General features: G+C 36.2%; 1 protein-coding gene across 30 annotated transcripts in view; it reads right to left on the bottom strand.

Annotated features, from left to right (window-relative positions):
* The window catches only part of RBFOX1 (RNA binding fox-1 homolog 1), a 745900-nt gene that overhangs the window by 343663 nt on the left and 375572 nt on the right, over positions 1 to 26665 (bottom strand). For 13 of the 30 annotated variants that reach the window (XM_048962261.1, XM_048962269.1, XM_048962259.1 and 10 more), the window contains 2 exons: positions 24971 to 24991; positions 11885 to 11926 (listed from right to left, as the gene is read on the bottom strand). The exons of 4 other annotated variants lie outside the window; for them this stretch is intronic. In XM_048962261.1, the coding sequence (XP_048818218.1) occupies positions 11885 to 11926; positions 24971 to 24991 (63 nt within the window). Of the gene's footprint in view, positions 1 to 11884; positions 11927 to 24970; positions 24992 to 26665 lie in introns of those variants that run through there. 13 more of the 30 variants (XM_048962272.1, XM_048962257.1, XM_048962273.1 and 10 more) reach the window with 1 other exon arrangement.

The following is a 26665-nucleotide window of genomic DNA, read 5'->3' as shown; positions in this document are numbered from 1 at the left end:
AGCACTCAGTAAGCACTGCCCAAAGCCAGCAGAGATACATTATGGGTTGAGACTCAGCAGGTCCTGACATCACTGCTGAAAACCTTTCCTTCCCCAGTGAAAAATGAGCCACTGCCTTTGGGCATTTAATTCTGATACAATGATACAAATTTACAGGGCAACAAGAGAAATTACTTCCTCAAACATCAAATCCACAAAGCAATCACATGTGGTGCTGCACCACGCTTTGGATTTCCCCTTGTTTCCTCCTCAAGAAAACCAACAGAAACTGACTTGTTTGTGTAAATGCAAAGGAATCACAAAAAAAGAAATGACATAAAAGAATTCAATTATCTGGAGACAGAAAAAAGGTACTGCTAACTGCACTAGCTACTTCCTAATATATTACTGGTCTGCAAGAATGGTACCGAGTTATGAAACCAAACAGCTGATTGCCATTTTAAACTGTTGACTCATGAATTCTGTATTATCTCATTAAAGCTACTTTTTGTACATCACATCATTCTTGAATGCAAAAAACCTACTTGTGCAATTGTAAGGGTATTTTTTAAGTGAGTAGGTATTTTGTTTAACCAGCAGGGAACCCACAAGTGGAAGCCCCCCACAGAGTTTTTACACACTGAATTCTCCATTAAGGTACACAACCAAGGGATGATCCGTATGTGTCTGTGAAGCAACTGGCTTCAAGGCCTTCTTTTGGTGTTTTGTTTGAAATTCCTACCCTTCTTTCTCACACAGACTGTACAAGGAGCTGCTAATGGCACCATCACATTGAGGAAAGGAAGTTGTGATGGTACTCTTTAATAAATCAATGCCTCTTTGGCTGCCTTCCAGAGCACTGAAACACTTCGGGCATCTTTGCTTGCCTTTCATTTTGTGTCTTGTAGGACTCTCTCCATCATCTTTATGTCAGTCTATTTCTCCACAGCCTTTTCTTTTTCTTGGCTTCTACCTTGAGATTCAATTACAGTCCTCGGACTGTGTTTTTCCAGAAAACATTGATGTTTACTGGAACCATTTGTTTATTAGGACAAATCAGTAATGAAACAATAGCTAAGGCTGTATCTGTTTTCTGAAAACATGTGACGTGCTGTACAGACCCGTGTGTCCAAATGCTTCTGTTGTTCTGCTGTTTTTCAGCAATGCTTTCAAAGGATTTTTTGAGATCATTTTGAACATATTGACAAATTTCTGCCCAGCAAGCCAAATTTTGTGTGGGAGTCCATGGTCTGGCAAAGGGAACATCTGCCTGTCCCCTCACAGTTTTTAACATACACGAGTGGATCTGCATTCTGTTATCCATCTCGTTCACACTGATCTCTTGAAAGGAGAAATTATCATCCCTGGATTTAGATTTTTTTTTTAATTAAATTGTTTTTGAAGACTAAGTATTTCCAAAAGAAAGCTAAGTGCAACTACCTGCAAAGAAATACTTGTATTTACTGGAGCTCTCTATAGCTCAGAGTCTGTAAAACCACACTGCAGATAAATGCACACAAGTACTCCAAGGAACACACTGAGCCAATAGAATTCTGCACTGCAGACAGTAATCAGGTCAAGATACCCCTACAATATTTCAACAGCAGTAACAAAACATTGGGGATGCACAGCTTAATGAAAAATGTCCAGACGCACCTTCAGATTTGAATACTTTGGTCTCTCTATATATCAAACATCATAAAACAACCAGCCCTCTAATTCTAATACCCACTTGCACAGCCACTGAAAGACCAATGAACTAGTCAGTGAGCACACAAACCTGCATGTCAGCCCTCCTAGAGCCTTCAGATCCCACCAGAAATATCATTCAGCTATGTGAAATTGAAATTCCCTGAGTACACGCTGTTATAAAATTCACTTATCATACTGTTCTATTTTTTTGTCTGAAATCAAAATGTTCACCCTATTGTCTCTTTACATAGGATTCTACGATTCAGTTATTAAGCTGGCTATACGTTAGAGATGCCATCCTTACATCAGACCCTCTCTGTTACGAGGGATCCAGGCTGTATACTAAATATTTAATTTACATTCTGAAGTGCTCTGAATTGATGTATTTTCTAATTTCCTAAGGGGTTCACACAGTTCACATCAATTGGATACTTCTTCCCAGCAACAAAACCTAAAGGTAACAATTTCCAACAGCAAACACACACATATCAGCATTGGAACAAAAAGAAATGAAACACATTACAATTTACTCCGAAGACAACAAAATTCTGGAAATATGATCTTACTCTCAATTCAAGATATAGATTCCTCTTTTAATAAACTGGTAGTTTAGATTGGAAATACCTGCTTTTGAGTAGGTGTGAAAATTGAGATGAGCTTCTTTCCTCAGGAGGGAAATTCTCCAGCAGCTCGCAAGGAGTGATTGCTCTTCACTTTTCAGTACTACCTCTCATTATCTCAGACAAGCCACTAACACAGTAGAAACATTTTGGTGCAGCTTGAGATTATTCCACAGTTCTGAAGCACTTCCCATGACAAAAGGTTGTTGAAACTTTCTTTGACTTGGACTAAAGGAGAGCACCAGCAAGTGGCAGAGCAAACATCTGCTGCTTTTTGTCTTCAAACAAAACTGTGCACATAAATAAAAAGAGCAGCATCTCTATGACCACAGCCTTAGGTAACAGTACCACTATTTTCTCTAGAACCACATTAGCCTCAGTTGGAATCCACACACAGAGTGGGGATTTACACGCTAAGTAAATTGAAAATGCTGATCAAGGCATCACAGTCGCTAATTGCTTCTCACTAAGCAGGACTTTGCTAACCCACAGTAACTCTGCAAAGTGAGTGTTACAAATAAGTGTTGCAACATTTCAAAAGGTACTTTGATTTTTTAACACACAAAAGTTAACCTGCCAATGGAAAACCAGCAAAGAACACTCACAGACATGCGCCAAAGCATATGCCATGTACAGAGCAAACAACAGTAGCAAGCAAGGCTTGTTTCCCATTATGACCTGCATGTCAACCAAGGGAATTCTAAAGGAGAAGAGTTTATTAATGCAGCCCTTTAAAGACAGAGAGATTCAAGCTGCTGCTCTGTCAGACTGCACAAAATCCCATACGTGCACCCTGTGGTGATATTCTGTATTGTTTCACTCTGAGGATTGAACTCAGATCCACCCTTTACAACATCTCCACATTTGCTCAGTGTTTTCAATTTAGGTTTTCCACAATTATGGAAGCTGCAAATTCAAATATACAACTCAGAGACCATGAATCTCTAACCAAGCATATGCTAAAGTTTTCTTAGCCTCAGACATGTCTTTTAAGCCTTTTTTGTGGGGGGGGGGAGAAGGGGGGGGTTACAGATTCCAATTCTTTTATCCTTCTTCCCGAAACGGAACCCATGTGCACTCACAGCAGCACCAGCACCAAGCCATGCAGGAGGAAGGCCCAGCTGTGCAATTGAGAGTGCCAGAATACATCAATACTGTGCTTTAGTTTCAGCAAGAGAACAAATAGAACAAGAAACGATTGTTGCAAGCACTTGGGTAGAATAATAATAATAAGACAGTTTCTAGAAACATTTTTCCTTCTACAATTTCATCGCTTTAAATGTATTATTAATGGAAGGTTAATGAGGTTTTGTTGGAAAAGGACTAAAGCCAATTCTTTTGACTAATTCTATCACAGGCCTTCAGACATGGTGAAGGAGCTTCTTGTCATAGCCGTTTTCTTACTATCCAGAATTCTCCAGGTGAAGGTGGTGTAATGAGACTTATTTTCACTTCACACTTCTCCCCAAAATTACCACATCATTCCATTTTTCCCTCCCCACTCCTTCAAATGCGGAACTGCTGCAGGCGACGGTTCAGTGCCTTCAAGAACACAAAGCAGTAGCTGGGAAGAAGGGAAGATCTAAATGCAATGAGGAATTTATTGCTGGAGCATTTGAGTAGAATTTATTTATAATGATTTTTATCAGATGTTTGAACTGACTGCTGCTCACTGATTCATGAACTCTATGGACCTTTCATGTCACCTCTGGTTTCATCTACATAAATCATTTCTGGTCCACAGAGTAGTTTTCCAGTATTAGAAAAGAAGTATATGCAAACTTCTGTGAGTACAAACAAAAGACAACGTTTGTCCTATCTTTATATAATTGGTATAATGTAAGTCACAGGCACCTCTAAAAATAGTAAAATTATTTCTGATAATAGAATGTGATCTTAATCTGTGTTAATTGGGATAAGTCTATACTGTCTTTTCAAAACAAGCAGTGAGAAACCATTTTTGGTTATTTTAGGTCAGCCAGAGGTGTCATAATGTTAATGCACTGAATAAACTATGGAAACTACATATATATGTGCAGCCATTAAATCTGAAAATTGAATAGTAGGCATCGCTTACTATTCTCAAAATAGAAAGAATTACCTTTTAAAAGGCATCACGACAGAATGCGCTGCCAGGATTTTTCTGCAGCACTGTGACAATAGCACATGAAATGCCTGGAGAGCTTTCATTAAAAAGAATGGAAAAAAAAACACAACAATTATGGTATCAAGAAAAAAAAAAGAAAAAAAAAGAGGATGGTGGATGAAGGGGAGAGAGAGAAAGAGGTCCCAAGAAGAAGAAGAAATGGTCCCAAACTCAGATGTTTTCCAGCACAAGAAGATGCAAGTGTTTATACCCAAAAAGCTGTGCCTGGAATTATTAGTATTTGCAGAGCCTTCATGCTTTGTAGTGAACAAACAATCACTTAAACAACTGGTTACAGCTGCATCATGAAAAGCTGTGCGAATAAAATTGGAGATTAAGTAGTCTACCTTAAAATCGCCATGTTGCTGCATTAAGTAAGAACATAATACCAGAAATCAAGAATTTATCTGAGTCTTGAACTATTTGGGGGCAAGGAAGGTATCCTGCCCCATACTTGTAAAGCGTCTTTAATTTATGGTGCTATATAAATGGTTCTTAACAAAGATGAAAATGGTAGTATAAAGTAGTACTTTGAGCTAGGGAAGAAAAGAAGAATAGTTTATGCTGTACAGTATTGTATGCAGGGAAAACCAACCAGAGGGAAGGACTAAATCAAGTTAATAAAACTATTAATTATTTGCTCTTTGGAGGGAAGCTGCTATCAGGTAAGAAAGTGACCTTGATATGAAAGTTTTTTTTGTTTTTTTTTTGTTTTTTACTTTCAGTATTATACTGAAAGAGAGGCTATGAATCCAAAGGAGCAGCTAACTACTGCATGAAAAAGAAATGCTGCAAGCTGCCCCACTGAAGTATATGAAGTATATGAACTATATGAAGTATATGAAGTATATGAAGTATAATCTATGAGTATAGAGAAACTCTTTGTCCATTACCTATGGATTACAGTCTACTTGACATTTAATTTCACACTGATAATACATCTTTAGTTATCTCATTACATAAGGACCAAAATTACCATTAGTGGAACACGAAAGATGCATTTGGATTTCGTATGTCCCTCCCCAATGCCAAAGTACACAACAGCAAAGAATGTGGGGGGAAAAACCATTCCTAAGTCAAGGACAGCTTCTCCCAGGGGTGAGAAAGAAAAGAATGTTACATACAAATCAGCAAAGCATTTTTACCTTTCTCGGCTTCCTGCTTTATAAAAATGGATCCTCTAAATCTCACTCTCCAAGAATAAAAAATACCCACATTCACTATTTTTTCCATTTGGAGTAAAAAAGGAGGAAACAAAAGAAGTTCTACTACGGCCAAACAGGGATGAGGTAACCCCTACCAGGAATCCTGATTTTTTGTTCCATCCATTCTTTTTCACTCTTATTCTCAATACAATGGAAAACACATGTTACAAACTCTGATTTCTTTTTAAAAAAGTACTGCAAATAACTTGCTCAGGCAACGCAACCAATTATGCTTCAATTTAGACTGAACTGAATCAATGTTCTGGCAATTACCATTACATAATTTCTCTGCTTGGGAAGAATAAAATGGATTTTGTATTTCCTTCACCTATCCTGTTTACCAGTATTTAGATAACTTTCTTCAGTATCAGTATTGGAGGTAGCAAGATTTGACTCTGATTTCATACCTCAGATAAGATTATATTTTTCACAAAACAAATTTAGTCTGAATTTACCCTCTAAAATCAGAACGGGAGGTGAAGACAGTTTCAAATTTCAAATTTTTGTGGGGAAAAAAAAAAAAAAAAGAAATTGTGTGGTAAATTTTTCCATAAAATTATGAAGCTGTAAAAGCCTCAGGAATGTGCTCAGGAAATGAATCCATAATATTCTGCAATGTTATGAAGAAAAGTCTCTATTTTTTGGACTTTAGCAATTGCTGGGCTAGAAGTCTGAATTGTGAAGACAGGTTAAAATAAATAAACATCCCTCTGCTCAGTGCTTTGGGGGAGATCATTAAGTCGTTATAAACCGGCAGTAAGAGAGACATTTTTTCCCCAGACAGAATTCTGACATATCTTCTGTGTTTTCATTCTTATCCGCATCAGAAAATACGTTTGGTTTTTTTTTCGTCAATTTTACTTAAATGTTAAAAGAAAACAAATTACAAATGTAAAAGTAAACTACAAACGCAGTAATATATTTTCAACATACAAAGATGTGCCTATTTACTTTCAGGAAAAGTTATATTTTAATCCCATTTAAATGAACAGGACACAGAAAGGGGAAAAAAAAGTCCCATGTGAATAACGACAGATTATTGCCTTCTTAAAACAACAAACAAACAGAAAAAGACAATCAAGTTTTTCTCAAGCTACAAAGAGGTGGGACTCTGCAATTCGTATATCTGTGCTTGACAGAGCAGTGGGTTGCAGGAGTTCATCTAAGTTAAAAACACAGAAAATGCAATATTGCCTTCACTGCTTAAATATACCAGCTTCCAAAGTGATCAGTGCCGTGCTTAGGCTGCACAGGATTGCTCTTCACTAAGATACATCAGGCAAACATCCAAAAGATATGTGCACGATATATTTGCTTGCTGATCTGACTGCCCCAAAGCATGCAAAAACAGTGAAACGTGCACAATTGTTGCCAAATATAATTTTATTCAAAGTTTTGCTGGGACTTTGTTAAAAAGAGAAAAACTAATCACCCCCCTTTTCTGTAGAATATATTTGTGCTTCAAGTAAATTTGAAATAAAGGTATTTTGGAAATTCTTTACTTGCATTCCAAAAAGAGTAATGGTGCTCTGCTTGAGTCATGAGGACTCAGCTTGCTAAAACAATTGATTTCTTGCTTGTTGTGCTTTTTCTTTTGGAGTAGCTTATTTTTATTTCTCTATCCTGCTTCCTAGAGATTATGTAATGTTGCTTGGGATTCAGTTCTAAGAAAATCATTTCTGTTGAACACACAGAAAGAATTGGCTTTCAGTGCAACTTGGGATTTTGCTGCAGAACAGAACAACAGAATGCAATTACTATCCAGGTATTCTTACCTGAAAAAAAATTTCAAGGAGCCAAAAACACGTATACAGTTCTTTTAAAATGCTAGCATATCAGCAATGGAGAATCCACACTTTGTATAGGCAGTGAGGGGTATACACTCTGTCTCGGGATTGTGTGATTGTCGTTATCATTGGATTCTTAAACTATATTGCATATATAACATAGATATTTGCATCTGTAGGTTATATGCACACTTAGTAATTTTGAATGCGTGTCCATTTCTTTCTGCAGGATTAACTTAATTGTGCAGTTTGGCTGTTTTTTAAGGATATGGCAAATGCTTAAAAAAACGCCATTAGTTTAGTAGAGAAGTAAACACAACTAGTGTAAGCAGGTAAGACGTGGATAGACTTCACAGAACATAAAAAGAATATTACCATCAATACTAGAACATGATAGCCATATTACAATCAATACTCTTTCATTCTCTCCACTTCAAACAATATTGGTTCAAGAAGTCAATATGGCCCAATGAATATATGCCTTCATAACACTACATCATTTGGAATGTTGATGTAAATTATTCTTTCCTCATTTAATATAGTATTTTCAATGCTTGTCTTGTTCCCCTGACAATCTATTCACTCAGTTAGTTATTCAGTATATCAGTAAATGAGAATAGAAATCCAGCAGGTAGCATAACCAAATCAAAAACAAAATCCAGCCCTCTCCTATCTACCAATGACTGAAAAGCTTTTTGACTTTTTCTCAGCTGGGTCTACTGAAAAAACAGACAGTATGAACACTTCCTGTGTCAAAAAACACAGAACCTCCTGCCCAACAAGAAAAGCCTCGATGAAATACCAAGGAAAAAAATTAAAAATAATAATAAAAAAACCAACCAAAGAAACAACAACAAGAAAAAACACCAAATACCAACAAGAAGAAATAGGGATTGGATTCCAGAAATAAGGCTCTCCTCTTTAGCGCACCATACACTCCAGAAACGTGATACTTGTCCCACTGAGGACAAACAAGCTGCCACCTCCACTCAAGCTTCCTGAATTGTGTTACACCATTGACTAAAGCCACTTTCAATCTTGCCCACAACCACAGTTAAAAAAAGATGGTAAAAAATAGCAACATACTTTTAAGTCGTATTCTTAGAATGAAAGAAGCAGGGAAAAAAAATCAATTAACCCTAATACTAATATCATTATAATATAAATACATCTAAAGAAAGTTGAAAAAAATTGTGCAATACTCACCCAAAGTGGTGCAAATCTTTTGTCTTTCCCTATGACAACCTCTCAAATTCATATAGAATTTGTCACACATGGGCCTTGTGTATGTTAAATAGGAGCTTAACTCAGCTTATTACATTGCATTAATTTCAAGTTAGGTAAAAATTTATATGAAATTCCTTCTTTGGAATCAGCCCCCTCCCGCAGAAAAATTAGTGGGCAATTTACAAACCTTTTATTCTTTCTTTAGATCTCATTTCCAATTTTTTTTTCTTTTTTTTTGTCCCTCAAATATGTCATAAACTACCCTTTATGGAATTACTTGGAATGCAGGTTATGAGATGGTGAGTAAGATTATCCAAATTTAATTCCATGGCAATATGTAATACAGGCTGGGGATGAAAAGAAACAATGAGATTGATCTCACCTACCTGTATCTTCACCATACACCTACATGGAGGATGACACATATTGTTTACTGCAAGAAAATCTACAGATGTTAAAGGAGGATCATTTTAAGCATGTCTGATGCATGTCAATGCCTAACAGAATGATGAGCAATTAACACATATCAGATTGAGCCAACTCCGTTGAGTTGAGCATGCAAAATAATGAATGTTGAAAGGAAGGTTGGGTAATACTCAGCAAAGTTTAAGCTACTCTACAAGTTCAAGTGATGCCATTCTGCTATGATAAAAATAATAATCTGAAGTCAAAACAATAAGGTTCAGTAAAAGCAGATTTCTGAGGCTGTTTCACCATGCTTTCTTACACCACTGTGAAGTAAATCTGGCATCCTAGTCTTCTTCACAGACTTGAATAAGTCTCTAAGACTGTCTTGTTCATGTTTTAGAGACTGCTTTTAGCCCTAATTATGAGAATAAAAGTATTTCAAAAGTATTTTGAGCACACTGTGAAGTCTGGGTTTATAGAGGTCAATTACATTAAGTTCCACACAGCAACTCACAAAACACTAAGCAGGAAAGAGAAGGAAAGAATCAGGGCAGAGAATAGGGTATAATTGTATAGATAAGGATTTGTAACCAGGATCAGAAAACAGAACCATGGGGACTAAGCAGTGTCATCACTTTCTTTAAAGAAAATGCAAACAGCAGAGTGTGGACGGTGTTGCAGAGAGCAATACTGATGGTTCAATTTCTCTTTAAATACACATTTATTTGTTTTTAGTGCATCTCAAATTTAAATGAAGCCAGAACAGAAAACAAAAAAAAAAAAAAAAAAGGGACATTATTGGCATTGCATGGAAAATCCAATAGTTTTCAAGGGGAAAAAAATGGCAGAAATGCTTTCCAAAATTTTGTTTCAAGTCAGATGGAAATATACTAAAGTCAACATGTGTTATGTACACAAACTGGAGAAAAGAAAAACAAACAACAAAACAGTAACAACGAACAAACAAAAAACCAGCTGTTTTACAAATACAAATCCCATAGCTTTTCACTGCAGCCAGTGTACAGGTTAGATGAGTATCATTGAAAATACTCGAGTACAACGTGTAAAGCCTAGCGTCAGAGCCTGAGCTGAAAAACGTGAAAGAATACATACTTCATAATCAGAATTGCCATTCATTGTTAATATCTAATGCCTAGAGGCACTAATATGAATAACATTTTCATTTCAGTAAATGCTCTATTCTAGGAGAGTGGCTGCAGGCTCCGACACCGTGGGGCAGTGAGGCTCCCAGCCTTGGGAAGAACTGTTTCTAATTGCTGCCTGCCACGTAATAGGGACATCCAGCATCAGTGGGGGAAAGGTCCATAATCTTATGGAAAAATACAAAGCACGTCTCTAACCTACTAAGTTCCTCATGTGTCATGAACAGGCACATCTTCACACAACACAAAGGCACAATAAGCCCCAAGCTGATTGCTAATAAATGTAATGGGTAACTGTGGAATAGAAAGATACATTAACCTCTTACCACAGCACATTTCATTCATAAATTACAAAATCACACACTAATTTGAACAAACAGTTGGATGCTTTCTTCCCTTCTATTTCAAAGTGTTTTTTCTTCTTCATTTAAAGACAACATAATAAAAACAAATGAAAACATTCTTTCATTTGTTCATTTCATTTCAAACCTTCCACAGCAACGTTTTAACTTTGGCAGCTGCTCTACTTAGACATTACTGCTGATAAAACAAAGCTTCTCCCCTCCACCTTCAGCACAATAGCACTGCAGTTAAAGATCAGCAAGAAAAGAACCAAGAACAAGACATCATTCTTGCATAACGTGTTTACCAGAAATCATACTGTAAACACGGGGAAGATCAGTTGAAGAATTTAAGTGTGTTGATGAACGTAGTGAATGGATAAATGTTTAAGAACACTGTACAACTTACTTCATGACTACAGTACAGATCATGCAGGCACTGCTGATGCTGTGTAAATTACAAACAAGAAGTGTTACTTTTTCTATTTCTAAAACTGCTTTTTCAATTATAAAAGCTGAGAGCATACTTCCTTCAGGCTTGCCACTTCTTCTCAGCTTGAACACAGGATTTCAAAATGTTCATCAAGCAGTCCTAATAAAGGTAGCTGCACTAAGCAACTCTTTAGACAGCCCAAAAGCTTCCCTTTCCACACCCCCCATTAAAAAAAAAACAAAAAAAAAAACCCACACCTCATGTGCCTTTCCAAACAAACATTATTATTGTATAAGTTAATACTCATGCTGAAAAAACATTTGCAGAGATATGTAGCATTTGTAGAACTTCATGGGAGCAGGGAACAAAGCTTGTTGAAACTTTTATATGGGAAGGGGGGAAGAAAAAAATAACGATTCACAACCTGGGTTCAGGAAATCTACCCTGTTTACATAACCAATACACGCACAAAATACTTGAACCTCTTTTTCCAGTTCCTGCATATGCATAGCATTAATTTGGATCTGAAAGCACACATACCATAAACAACCCAATGGACAGCGTTTGCTTGTTTGAAACAGTCTGAGGAATGGGGTGACCTTTATCACTACTAAATCTTCATGCTGAGTGTGAAGCAAGTTCCCATAAAGAGGTATTTACTACCAGTTCTACGTAAGTTATGGAAATAACCCTGTATCTACTGTAGCTGTTTAACACCGAGATTTTTGCAACATTTACCAACAAGCAAGTAATAAGATGAGCTAAATATGTTCAATTCTTAAATTATAAAAATAAAAAGCAGTCCATCATTATGTTAATAGAATAGAGGAAACTAGATTCTGCTTACTCCTTTAAAGAAAATTTTGCATGCTGTTGCACTTACCCTTAGCTGTTCTCTTTCGCAACTCATCTGTTGATTTGAACTCTGCAGAAGGAAAAAAGAGAAAAGCTTTGAAAGCATAGTATTCTTGCAGTAACAAAGCTGTTATGTCTGCACAGAATCATCATTGCAGAAAAAAACTTTTTTTTATTATTTTATTTTACAAAGGTCAAATGAAATAACACCATAATCCATCACAAATCTGAATTATAGATGTGTTTTTGAGAGTTAAATATAAGAATATAAGAATACTCTTTAAAGATCTCACTGAGAGTCCAGTTTGGAGAAAAGCTTTCTTTTTTTTCTTTTTTTATGAGATCTTTGTTATATCTTGGAGTATTCCACTACTAAGATAGCATCACGTGTTCACAGCACACTTTAAGATATAAAGATATAAGAACTTCCAGAACAAATTAAATGACAACTTCCAGCTCTGACCTAGTACAAGAATAACCTTAAGGAGACTGGCTTCCAAGGCACTTTTACCTCCATACTGCTGTCTTTTAATAACTGCTACATCTACGAGAAACATTTGAGTGTGTGATTTGGTTGCTGAACAACTACTAATTAACAATTAACCACCTCGCTACCAATTACCATCAGATACAAGTCAGCAGTCAGTGGCAGCACAATTTGTGAAGTGATTACCTTGCCAAAAAGAAAGAGCCAACTCCTCTACAACAGAGCTCAAAGAAACCGAGCAGTAGCACTGAAGTGTTCAGTTGCAGCTTTCTTTCCAGCTCCACAACTTCTAAACCAATCCTGCCATGGGCACCTCTAGCACCCCAGAAGGTGTGCTCAAGGAGGCACGACGTTGTTGAACCGCCAGTCTCTAGTGAGAGGTTTGGGCTGGTTGGTTGGTTTTTTGTTTTGTTTCGTTGAATCATTTCAGAATACAGTAATTGTTGTTACTGAGTGTCATTAACTTTGAAAGTGTAATCGTCATTTTTGTAATTAACGCACACGACAAACATAATTCACAAAACATGAAAAAGAAATGAGATGCTACGTTGTTTTTTTGAGGATATTTTGGGATGTTCAAAATACGCTTTCCACTACTTCTCACTTACAAAATATTCGAACATGAAACAATACCCGTTTGTACAAGATATTTTTACTCCGTGGTGATGACAAGAAGCGGAATTTCTCAGGCAAAATCAGGTGACTTACAAAAGAATAAAACTGCCAGCCCATTTTTTTCAACACAGAAGAATAAGTTCTAACAAATAGGGAAAACTTCTCCATACAAACCAGAAGCATTACAACTAAGATCCTGGTTTTGTTTTGGAACTGGGACAAATGAGCTTTCAATACATTTTTATAGTTCTTACGAGGGATAAAAATGTAAAGGAATTCAGTATAGGTCTATTTACAATCTTGCCCTAAGGAGTAAAATTAAGTACAGCTAGAGAGTCCTGCAGGCAGATGATTCCATTCTTCAAAGTTCACTCTTTCACGCTCTTTATGAATTATTATTAAATTACATTAGACCGCATTATAAATGTACTTCCATTAAGTCTCAGAAGTTTATTTGAGATCTGAATCTGCTCTAGATGCATCTAATTCATGCTACTAAAAAACTGAAGTATAAACAGGCTTTAAATGAGTTGGAGGGGAGGGGTGCATATCTCCACACTGAAGATTTTAACTGCGACTTTCACCCAAAAGAAAAGCATGAGTAGACAGACTTTTAGATAGTGGTCCTATGCACATTAAAACAAACAAGTTTAAAATCAAATTCATCTAAAGCTACACTCTGATTGTAGGATATATTCATCAACATCATCCTATGACTATTACATTATTCAGTTTTGACCTGAGCAGTCATAACATAACACAAACACCATGTTTTTATTTTCATGGATAGAAAAAAGGGTGCACAAAGAAATGAAGAAACTTGTTCAGAGCCATTTGCCAAACTAACAGCACTTAGCACACCAAGCAACATCCAGAATGATTTGTCTTTATAATATGCTGAGTATGTGGAAATAACAGGTGAGAGAGGGGGAGTGATTTGGAAAATTTATAAAAAGCAAAAAAGTGTATCAAACTTCTGTAGGGTGGCACAAAGGTTATAGTTATTGGATATTTAAGCAGATAATTAACTGTTCTAATTAGTCATTACTGCCGTTGTTTTGAATGATGGAACCTTTAAACATAAAATTGACAAATGTCCAAAGCCAGAGAGACTAGAACAGTAAGCACTATTCAGGATTGAAATGAAGCATTTAGGAAAGGTGTGAAAATACAATACAGTGGCATAAAAGACAGTGATATCAAATATGAGCATGTCAGTAGAAAGGACTGTGTCTTACATGCAACTGCAGGAAAATAAAGAGAAAAAGAAGCAACCATTTGCTTTAGAACAGTGAACTTCTATATGAGAGAGTTGTATGTTAAAATATGCTTGGGCTCACAATCTATCACCACATCCATGGTTTTCTAAAAGAAATGGAAGTAAACAGTAAGAGTGATATGTACAATACACCATTGGTAACACTTTCCTTTGTTCAAAGTTCAGCAAATCAGATTCATATGTTTCAGCTATGATCACTTGTTGGTGATGGCTCCTTCCAGAGAATGAACTTCCATATAAAAAGTTCCCTTGTCAACCAATCAGTGCCAAGTTTGCTCTCTCTCTCTCTTTCTCTCTCTCTCTCTTTATATTTTAGCTATGTGTGCCAGTTTAAAAGAAGCATCCTGGCAGTACTGAGCACTTAAGGGAAAACATAAATAATGCATTCATCGTATGTAAACCTGAACAGATAAACCAAAGGAACGGAAAGCCATTACATATTTAATTAATGATCAAGATACCTTTGAAATAAATCTTGAGTACGTCCTGCAATTTTAAATAGATAGCTTCTCAACCTTAAATTTAATTCATTATATCTCTGAATTGAACCATATGCAATGAACTATTTATTTCACTTAGTTCAAAACTGCACAAAGAACCTGGTCAATACATTGAGTGTCATTATGTCAAGCTCTCACGTACCACAGTTTAGTGGAAGAATGCCCAAAATATTGATTCTCTTCAAAGGATTTTATCAAAGAAAAACTTTTAAAGAACTTGAACAATAGTTCAACACCATTTTATAAGATTGCTGTCTTATAAAACTCATGCTATGAGGTACCTTCATTTTCAACAAAATAGACCTTTTGGAAATTGTCTGCAACCTGCTGGTGTGATTCTGTTGTGAATTTGTGAATAGGATGGGGAAGTATGTTTTGTTCTCTTCAAGTAACAGTAACAGATGGGAGAATGGAGATCTTATACAATTTTTTTCTAGCAGCCATCCACTCCTCACAAGAACATGTAAATCCAGGCACCTTGGGACTAGTGCAGTATTGTGATTGGGAAGGTTTTCCTTTTCCCTGCATGGCTCTGGTCACTTTCAGGCCACCTCAAAATCCATTACACAAAGTTACAGATGGACTAACATCACCGTCTGTCCAATCCAAATCACAGAATTATTACTATAATGCCAATTACTACCAATGCTTTAGTACTTAACCTAACATACAAATACGTACTAGAAAGTAAACCCTGATAAGAAACTCAAGTGCAAGTAAAAAAAAAATAAAGCAGCTGTGGATGCAATCAGGAGACCAAGGGAGCAACACTAGCAGTCAGGCTGACAATAAATACCAACAAAACTGGCTCTATTTGGGGAGTTTCTTTTGCTGCCAAGTTTTTTGGTTTTGGTTGTTGTTGCTGTTGTTGTTTTAATGCAATGAAAGGATTAAAGTTTTGGGCCAAAAAGTACTATATACAAAAGGATTCCCCCTGAAATGTGAAAGAAAAGTTTTATTATAGTGCAATATTTCAAAGTATTTGCTTTGCCTATATAATTGTTTCCTAAAATTCAAATCACTTTCAGGATTGAGAATATCATTTCAAATGAAACACAGCTGAAGTGACTTAAAAATAACTAAATGAAATACTTTATATTCTAGATACTTTAGCATAAACAAATTTACATTAAGTCAAGTTAGCCTGCATTCTGATAAAGGGGTATATATAGCTGACCTGATCCCAGTGAGCAGTTAACACTAGAATTATTTATCCATGACTGTCAGTGAAGCATAAGAAGCCTACTCAAAGAATAGTTCCATGAAAGCCCCTACAACATTTCTGTCCTTCTTCTTCCACTTCAAAAAGGGCAATGAAAATATAAACATCCATATAGTGAAAATGTGTCTGCTTTCATTAAATAAAGACAGTTTAAGGTCATTATCTGTAGATGATCTACGGAGCATGGCAAACACGTGTGAAAGACCTGGTACTGACCACAGTCACAGTGGTTTCACCACAATAGTTTCATAATTATTATATATGCGTATTTATCAGCTTTACGTCTCCTCATACATTCATAGATGTAAATGAAATAAAACCATACATTAATCACCAGTTATATTCCACTAGATTCTGACATAGATATACATACTATTTAATACTATTTGCAAAATCAGTGTTTTCTCTCATTAGATGCTCACCCAACTGTAAAGCGTTCTCTTGAAAATAAATGATACTCTTTTATGTTGTTTTTTTTATTTTTTTTCTGTATTAAAAAAAATAAATTGTGTTACACAAGGAAATATGCCAGGTGCTGCAGTCACTTCCCTTGCATTGTTTTATCACATTTCTATTAGAATTTTCATCACAGAATCATAAAGCCATTAAGATTGGAAAAGACCACTAAGATCATCAAACCCAACTGCCAGCTCAACACCACCATGCCACTAAACCATGCTCTTAAGTGCCACGTCTACATGTTTCTTGAAAACCTCCAGGGACTGTGACTCCACCAATTCCCTGCACATTGTTCCAATGACTTATCACTCTCGCTGTGAAGAATTTTTTCTTAATCATCTGATTGCCCTAGAGAATTCAAAAGAAATAGAGCTGCAAGAGAACCACACCCTCCCCAATGAGTCTTCATTTAGAGAGACTATGGACTTGTACATTAACACATAAAAATATTGTGTATTTATTTAAAATGACTTCTCATGAAGTACTTCACATGAAAACCCAAAACACAAATGAAGACACATCTGTCTGAAGACCTCAGAGCTCCATGAAGTTACCCAAATGCAGATAACTCATTAAAACTATCAGAAAATGCATGGGCAATAAAAGTGGAAGTGGGGTTTGGGGAGCTTTTTGTACTGACTGACAACAACATTAAGAGTATTTCAGACATAAAATCAGTTTTCTTCCTCAAGGAGGAGATGGAGCCATCCTCCTCTTCTATGAGCAACTTAATGCTTTTCTTGTGTATGACTCCTGAAGACCCTCAAATGTTCCCTGTTGAAAGTCTAATGAGCTGCTCCAATGCTGAGAACCTGAAGATTTTTTTACATGTTGAATTTCTATTACAAATGCGCTAAAAGTGTGTATGTCTATGCATATGCAAATTTTTCCAGAATACAGAGCTTTGAGTTTCTCTTGGCAAGGTATGTGCCTTTGCACGCATAGAATTTTAATTTCAAGGGATTTTATTACAACCATCAGTTATTGTGCTATAGCAGTAGCTAGAGGGACTGATTTATTCTCAAATGCCCTTAGCTTCGTATTGTATATTGAGTAATGCTGCTGTTATAAATACATCTGGGTGAAGAAATGTCTACAGTTCTGTGCGTAATACTAAGCATAGTTAAGGTTTCAAGCATCGTATACAAGAGGGCTTTTTTTTCCCTACTGGAAGAAACAGGCAATTATTATGGCCCATTGAGCTCAGATTAAGCATTTCCATCAAAAAAAAAAAAAAAAAAAAAAAAAAAGGAAAAGAAAAAAGAAAAAAACGCATCATGTTACAATCTTTGTAAAGCAGTAAATGCAAATGGGAACCATCTCATCTTCCATAAAAAATAATCTATGGTTTTATTTGCTCCTTTCTTTCCATTTCTTCTTATCCTCAGTTAGCAAAAGATTCCAAAACAGGAGAACTGTACTGAGGAGAGAAAAATAACAGAAAAATCTCAAAAAAAAAAAAAAAAAAAAAATCAGAAACACTCTAAAAATCATTGCTGTATTCAATCAGTGTGAAGGTAATTATTTACCTGTGTAATACTTACTCTTTTAAACAGTTGAGATCACCCCAATTCTAATTTTCATCTTTTCTTGGCCTTGGGCTAAGACACTTTTTTTTTTTTTGTTAAGATCATCTATAGCATCCAAAACATACCTGGCAATCTACCTTGGCTTTTGTTTTGTTTGTTTGTTTTGTTGTTTTTGATTTTAGCAGTTCTACTCCCAAAATGTGCTGCAGGTCACACAGAGACCTGTGTCACTGAATTTGCCTTTCGCTTCCTGACTCCATACACAAAAACTTGCAGTACTGCAGCACAGCTGGGAAGCTCTTCATTTTCTGAGACCCCCATAAGCACAAAACCTGCAACAGGGCACAACGCCAGTCAGCGTGGCAACTGTTCACCCCACTGTACCCCATTGTATAAACACTTCCCTGATGTTCATAAAAAGGAACCATGAGTTGCTGGTGTGCCTTTTTGTGAATAAACCACTAGGAGAGAAACTGGTTTATCTCTACTTTGCATCTACATTACATGACTGCGTGACTACTCCTTGAATGCTAACACACTGCTTCCTTTCAATTGGAAACTCCCCAGCAGTACAGTTTCATAAAAACTGGAAAAGAAAAAAAAAAAAAAGTCTCCAAAAAGTATTTTTGCAAGTATCATTCGAGAATAAAGCTTGGGTGGTAAAAATCCTCAAAATTAAATTCTGCACATGTATGTTAAAGAACAATCCCATGAGAAACTTTATCTATATTTAGTATTCAAATAAATATTCCTTTGGTACACAAAAGACCAGCTACAGTATACATTAATTTCCCTGCACAGCACAGTCTGTATTATAAGGAATAATCAGAAGGCAAAGACACTGTATTAAAAAGAATAAATGGACACTGCAAAGAACATAATTGAAAATACTGTGATGCTAAAGAAATAATCAGCATAAAGTATGTTATCTTTGAATGCAAACACTACCAGACCAAGACCTGCTCATTACATGTATTACACTGTTTACTGCTGCATAAATCATTTTCTTGCATCACGAGCACACAGTTAATACAAGAATTTATTCTTGTAAAATCTTGTAACTTTGGGGAAATGGATGTTAAGTCTCTGCGCAGAAAAATTAATGCAGATTGTGGCATGAATACCTATTAAGTGATAAACTCTGAAGCTAGTGTAAATACAGAATGAAGTCAGATGTATTAATTAATATCTGAGTATCAGGTACTGCTAACAGCTTTTGAAATGTTATGATTTGCTGTTTTGCAGAGTTTTTTTAAAAAGTAATAGAGACAATGACTGAAAACTCTAGGCTGAGAGCACTTAATAAAATGATGAAAATTTCTATTTTTCATACAAGAAATTCCTATATTTTTATCAGAAAAAATGAATACCAGCCTGTTAAAGTGTCAATTATGCATACTAAATACTCATAACATCTTGGAAAAATAATTCAAAGAGGGAGAGAAGGCTGAAAATAAGGATATCAGTGCACATGGTCATGGATTTTCACACAGTTATTCAAACCAGTTATGCTACAAATTGCCACTGCAGATATCACCTGTGTGTTATCAGTAAACATCTGCAAGGTTACTAGCTGTGCCTGTGTGCTGATAAAAATAAGGCACCATCATTCAGTTGTTAATGCTTGACAAACAACAAAAAAAAACACCAAAACACAGCTATTATCTGTGTTTTGTCAAAACACAGATAAAATTATTAGCTAACTCTTTAGTTCCTTATAAAAGGAACTGGCTTGAGAAATGAGATATTGCAAGGTTAGCATGAAGCCAATGAATTGACAAGTACCCAAACCTTGATTTGTCCAATTCCTCAGAGTTACTCTTTTAAATAATACAAAATTAAACTTAGTAGTGATAGGAAGAGAAAGGATATAGAAACAGAAAACAGGTTAATTTATTTTAAACTACTCAAAGCATATTGCCATTCTGGACTATTAACCTAATAAATTAATCACCAACAGATTTATTAGGAAAATTTATTTTATTAATCTGCAAATAAAATAGGAAATCCTTAGCATTTTCAACATTAACTACAGTTAGCATTCAACAATTACCTTTAACTGAGTTTTAATAAGTATGGCCCGTGCCTATACATTTACATTTACTTTATATAGACATGCTTGTCAATAAATTCTGATTGTAAAAAAAAAAGAAAAAGAAAAAAGTGTACAGTATGAAGTAAGATCACTAGGACAGCCAGTTTTCATGCATCACTCCACTTGAAATTTTGGCGGATGGCTTCATTATTTATGAAACATATCTGCGCTACTTGTCTTTACATCTCAGGAGAAAATTGCAAGGATATAAACGAAAGATAAATGAATTAATCACTAGGATCCACACTAATGTTCAGATGGAAGTAGGCCTCCAAATGTCATCAATGTCTTTTAAATTATCCTTTCTATTTTGTACATAAAAAGGAATGGTAATTTCCGTGCTTGCACAAAAAGTTCACAAATCAAAACACGGGTATTGTACCCTTTGTCACATTTATCAGCTTGTTCTGTAATAAATCTACTTCGTGAAGCAGAGGTTGCCTTTACTGCACTAATTTATCAAACAGTGGACCCCTCAGGTGATGTTCTTTTCCTAAAGCATATCAAAGGCAAGGAGGAATTATGCCTTCACAAAGTTTAGAGAGAGAACTTCACACACTAACGTTACTGATGCTTTATAAATATATCCAAAAAACAGAAGTGGTTTTCTGTTTTGTTTTGCTATTGAATACTTTGAATGAGTCCCATATAGAAAACACCATTGTGTCCGAATTCAAAATGGTCTCACTTCTGTGGCACGTGCTTGACCTGTGCTCTTCATTAGGACTAACAATTCCTGGGAGCGTTTCTATTGCAGGCAGATTTTAAAGAGCTGTAAACCAAACACCACGAGGAACACATTCTATGATATACTTTTTCCCCCTCACATGGCATTGTTCATGGAATGATAGGTTGTACAAACGGGTAGAATGCCTGGTGCCACAGACCAATCCCTTCTCAATGCTGGTAGTGTAAAAATCCTTTTTTCTGCTCTGTACTGTAAATCTTACACACCAAAGGCAATATCTTTCTTTAACTTACAGCAGCAGAATTGCAAAGGAACAATACTGAGATGAGTTATTTTAGAGTTAGAAATATAAAGAATGTCTTTAGAATGTAAAGCAAGTCTTGTAGCTACCAGCTGAAGGTTACTCCAGTTAATGATCACAGGTATCCAGATGATACACTTCAGATAGGAACACAAAAGAAATGTGGCAAGACTGTGTAAACACTTCTGCTTGGACCTAAAGTTTGTTACATAATCACTTCCAACAACTTTCCAGTTGTCACTATGATAGTAAGAAACAGTAATGTAAGTACAAGAAGTAATGTCTTTAATTATCTGCAATTAATAGTAGATTACCCTGAAACGCTCATTTAAAAGAAAACAATACCATGACAAATTGCTGTGCCAAACACAGTAGTATTGAGAACAAAATACACCAGTAAGTGAGAACTAAGTGAGCAGGAACTATCTAATAACAATACTGGCTATATTTAGCCTCCTATGCTGCCATTAACAAGAAGGATACTCAAAATTTTTCATGTTTCTATTCCATGGCATAATACTGTAGGCTATTGCAAATCATGAACTTCTCTAGGATTCAAGTTTAACCTCCAAGTGTTATTTTGCAATTCATTACTCTTACTGACGTACACCTCAGGAGCCCAGCTGTCATGCACAAGAACAGGAATCCCATTAGAGGGTGGGGAAAGCAACGCTCCAGGAGCTTCCCTCCCACCTGCACAGACTGCATGAGTTAGAAACATGGCTGCTACTGCTCCACATCAGTGATGTTGGGCCACAGCTGAATATAGCTCATCATCAGCAATGTGAAGTGACCCAAAACCCTGAGCATCGTAAAATATGACTTGGAAATTTTGTATTTATGTTCACATACAGCGTAGCTCTGAATACCACTGCTCAACTTAGGAACAGTCCTTGGGAAAACTTCTTTTGAAAGAATCAAAATTATTTTCCTCTATGTGGAAATCTACCTTGTAGGCCTTACAAATATTGATCTTATCTCCCAGTTTGTCTGCAGTTTTCAAGCGAAAAAGCGAGAGATAAAACCAAAGTTTGTTTCAGCCTTTGTAGCATTGGCATCCTAAACGAAGGTGTTTTATTCTTCACAATGCCCACACCTAATAGCTACACAGGGAAGGCAAGAGCATACTGCCTTAATCTCCTTTCCTAAACAGCTTAACTAACTATAGAAGATGCAGTGTCTAGCATTCAATAATTACTCACTCAGTGCATTTACTGGTTCTAAGAATGCATTACAAGGGCTGTCAATAAAATTTAATCAGCAATATATTTTTAGTGGCAGCATTACAGCTTGCTGCAAAGAAAAAACCTTTTTTCCCCAAGAATTTTTAAAGCTTTCCTAAAAAAAAAAAAGCCCTTGATGCTTTGTAAGGAAGGACATCTAGAGATTATCATATCAGGGGATCCAGTAGGGCAGTGTACACTTCTCACTCAGGTTACCTTGGACAAGTAAGTCTCATTTAAAAAATTCTTGCCTTTCTCTTAAGAGAATGAACAGTCATTGGCAAAAATTGGGTGCAGCTGGCAAAGTTAAACATTTGTCACCCTTTAATGAAACTAGGGTAGCAGTCTTACTGCCCTAAAAATGGAGTAGTAGAAGGAAATATTTAAGCTTATGTATAGGCATGTGCATGGACGCACACCTATGCTCATTTTGCAAACTGTATGTCATGTTCTCCAATGTCGTCCGTGATAACAAGCTTGAAACTGCAGCTTCAAGATTCAATTGTATCTATACATTCCGAAGTAATTTTAATGACACACTGCATACAATTGTTATGCATGGAAGAGCTGCTGCCAACATTTCTTTGAGACTTGGTGATGAGCTGCCCAAAGGTGAACTATGCTGACAGAGTTTCAGGTCAGAGTTTATGAGATAGAGACATCTTTTGCTATATATATATACATGAAAGATCTCAATACTGTATCTTTTTACAATAAAAAATAACCTCTTTTCTTTTTCATATAGCAATACATTTCTTCACTTTCCTGCCGTATCATAACCCAAATTGAAAGGAGAAAGAATTCTACCGAGAAGTTTTCTTATATCTATCTATCTGTAGCTCTATATACAGGCAGGAAAACATTTTGCTTATACATATCTATCCCTCTCTATATATAAGCATATGTATATTTGGTGTTTATGTTGCAGCACAGGATAAATCAAATTACTCTATTTGTAAATAATTTCATGTTATAATATGCATGGCTAAAATAATAAGTGAAGAGAGCAATGCAAAATGTCCATTTCATTCTCATTTGCATGCAAGTAATGCTCACAGTGTGATGGTACAGTCTGTGCATTCAGTATAGTATGGTAAGACACTGGAAACAATTCTTTTGCACCTTGCAATTCTCTCACACCCGAACAGATTTTGTAGAACTTCTTTCATTACATTTTGCAATGAGGTAAATATGCAGAATTACTCATCATTGTAGACTGCAGGTTATTGCCTTTCCTCACTTTTATTTCCAGATTTTTTGTTTTGTTTCGTTTTCATGATTTTAGCCAAGTGTGCACCTGATGAGAATGGCTGAAGCATCTATCATTGAATGCACTTTCTTCAGCCATTTATTATATTGTTCTGCTCTTATCAAAATTACCACAAAACCACTGGTGCATCCCTCAGACTAAAGCTCCCAGTCTGCAGGAGATCACTGCACTGCTTCTGCTGTTGTTTGCCCTGAATTTCGGATATATTTAACTACAGTCTGTTGTGGGTTGGGTTTTTTTTGTTTGTCTGTTTGCCTTTTTCCCCTTGGCTTTCTTGGCTGTCCTTGAATCATAGCAACTCCAACCAGTCCTGTATTTGTCCCTCTGCAAGATCCCTGCTGCAGAATGGCTGCATCACTAAGAGCGAAAGCCAAGACTGTGCAAAGCAAGCAGTGTAATAACACCAGGGGAAGTGCAGGTGAAAAGCATTAGTTAAAAGATTAAGAATTGAAATGAAAAAAGGAGAAAAAAAATGAAAGAAACACAAAAGAGTAAAAAAAAAGAAGTCAAACAAACAAACAGAAAAAAAAAAAAAAAAACCCAGGAAGACATTTGTGAGCATATAAGCACTGGAAAAACAAAAGAAAGGAACAATGTCTTCATGTTCTATGTTGTTATGTCAGATTAAACACAATCAAGCCTAGTGAAATCAAGGCCCAAACAACCTCATTATTTTTCAATCAGCTAGTCTTCAAGTTTAGCAAATTTTCGAGTCTAGGATTAGCTTATGTGATTAATCGATTTTTAGTGTTATATGATGTAAAAGCTATTCTGTTCTGCTAACTACCTGAAACACTGAGATCAATTTTGAGAGTAAAACATTAATTACCTCACTTACTGAGAGAGGATAAGCAGCAATTAAAAGGGTAGCTAATGCTTCTCTGCAATAGGTTACTTGTCTCGTTTGTCAGTATATCATATCAATTGCTTGATTTCTAATTTTGTACAGAGACTTGAATTCAGGCCTTTTGCATCCCTGTTACATACATTCTGAGACAAGGTTGTCTCTTATTACTTACACAAAAATTCTTAATGCGTCTCAAACAGCAGATGTCATTACAAGCATTAATTATTTTCCATTGGGTTAACATACTTAAATTTTTTCTTTCAACCTGGGCTTAGATATACTGTAATTTCAGTCACGGAGAAATAAATACTTCTAGTATCTGATGTCCATCATGACACAAAGTGAGTCTTGCAGGAACTAAGCACCTCTAGTTAAAACACAGCCTTTGCCTTGCTTCTGCAGCAGAGTAAAAGCCTAAATACAACCACAAAGAGGGGGAAGAGCACAGAAGGGAAACACTGTTTCTAAAAATCAAGCTGTGCAGCCAAAGTTGACAAGGGCAACATACAGTGACGACTTTGGTCAAAATCAACAAAGGTACAGAGACAGCAAAGCTGTTAAGTCACCAAATAAGCAACTAAACAAGCACTGCTACATACCTTGGGCTGTCTATGAGTGAGCTGAAAAAGATGTTTGGCCATTAGAATTGCAACATCAATAGCAATGGAAAATTCTGCACAGAGAGCTCAACTTGGTAAACCCAACAGATCCCACGAGCTTTTTGTTATCTCATTCTCCTCTCCTTCAGTTACTGAGACATTCCCACACTGCTTTTCAAGGAGTTAAGCCTTCTGTGCCTGCAATGCAGGCCCCTGGCTAAAGCTCCCAGGACCTGAAGCTGCCAGGCAGCAATCCCAACAGGCTGCGTTAGAGCAACCTCAAGTCAGGGAAATCCTGCGGCATTAGAGCAGGCATATGGTAAAGTTGTGCCCATTTTTAGAGTGTTGAAAAATATTGCTTTTGTTCTGAATAAAGACAAAATCTATACCAGAATCTTCCATGAAACATGACTGCCCTTTTCTTTATTCCCTCAGTCTCTGCGCTCACCGTGTCTGTCTGGTTCTTGATACGTGAAGATTTCTGCTCTATTAAGAAAGGGGAAACTCAGAATCTCAGTTTCCCAACTGCACATCAAAAGGGCATGTTATGGATGCAGACTGACAAATCACACATACATTCTGCTCTGCATTCCAGTAAGCTGTAATAATTTGTTGAAATTAATATGCAGCATTCTTAGTAAATAAAACCAGACTAAAAATACATTATAGACATGTATTTTTTTTCCAAAGCCTTTCACTTGATTCCCAAAACACTGTAATTCAAAATGCTTGCATCCAGCAGGCAGGAAACTTGTGGCTCAGAACTCTGGAAAGAGGAAATAATAACACCTTTCATCTGCCCGCATTGGGCACCCAGTAGTAGTGAGTCTGCCTTCTACCTGAAGGGAAAAAATGCCTTGATTTTAGGAAAACAACAATACATAGGCATCCATTAAACTGCTTTGCTTTTTCTTTCACTCATTTTCAGTTATTTGACTCCTCCAGCTGAATCTTCTGAGTAAACAACATTCTATAGCATTTTATAGTGTGTGTGCACATGTGCTTGTCTGTATGTTTTGCATTCTAAGAGGTGGGCCAACATTGATTTTATTTCCTCTTAGTATTTTATAGTTCTTAGACTGCAGTAATTTTTTTTTCTTAAGCCATATCTGGATTTAAGTATGCAAGCCGGGACAGAAAGGTACTGAATCTACGGTGTGCCATAAATCTGAATTATTTGCTATTTATTTATTTATTTTACTGTTACAGTTTGTGGGTAAAGAACTGCATGTTTGGTTTATACGCCAGCTCCTCCTAAAAAACAAGAGAGATTGTGCAACACTGCAGACAGGCATGTACTGCTGGTCTGGTCCCTCCTTGCACCTTACCAGCTGTTTTTGGGGGGGTTGTTTTAATTTACGGTGTCCTTGAGACACCATCTGTCCTAAGGAAAACTAAAACACCAAAAAAAAACAAAACCAACACAACAATAAAAGAACGCAAAACACACACAACACAAAAATCCCGTTTTGCTCAAAGCCCTTCAAAAGCATAAACAAAATCTGGGAAAAATCTAAACTCATCACCAATATAGTGGAAAAGGGATTGAGCGGAACTTGAAATAAAGCAAGGATTGACTTCAGTATTTTTCAATAGCTTTGCTATCATGTTCTAAACATCCATTCCCATGAGAAAAAAATGACATCTCTGCAGAGACTGGGGAGGACAGTGGGTCTCTTTTCTTTTTATTTGGTA

Source organism: Lagopus muta, chromosome 15 (genome assembly GCF_023343835.1).
Source record: "Lagopus muta isolate bLagMut1 chromosome 15, bLagMut1 primary, whole genome shotgun sequence".
NCBI lineage: Eukaryota > Metazoa > Chordata > Aves > Galliformes > Phasianidae > Lagopus > Lagopus muta.
Note: the sequence above shows the minus strand (reverse complement) of the source record. Positions and strands in the feature narration are given on the sequence as shown.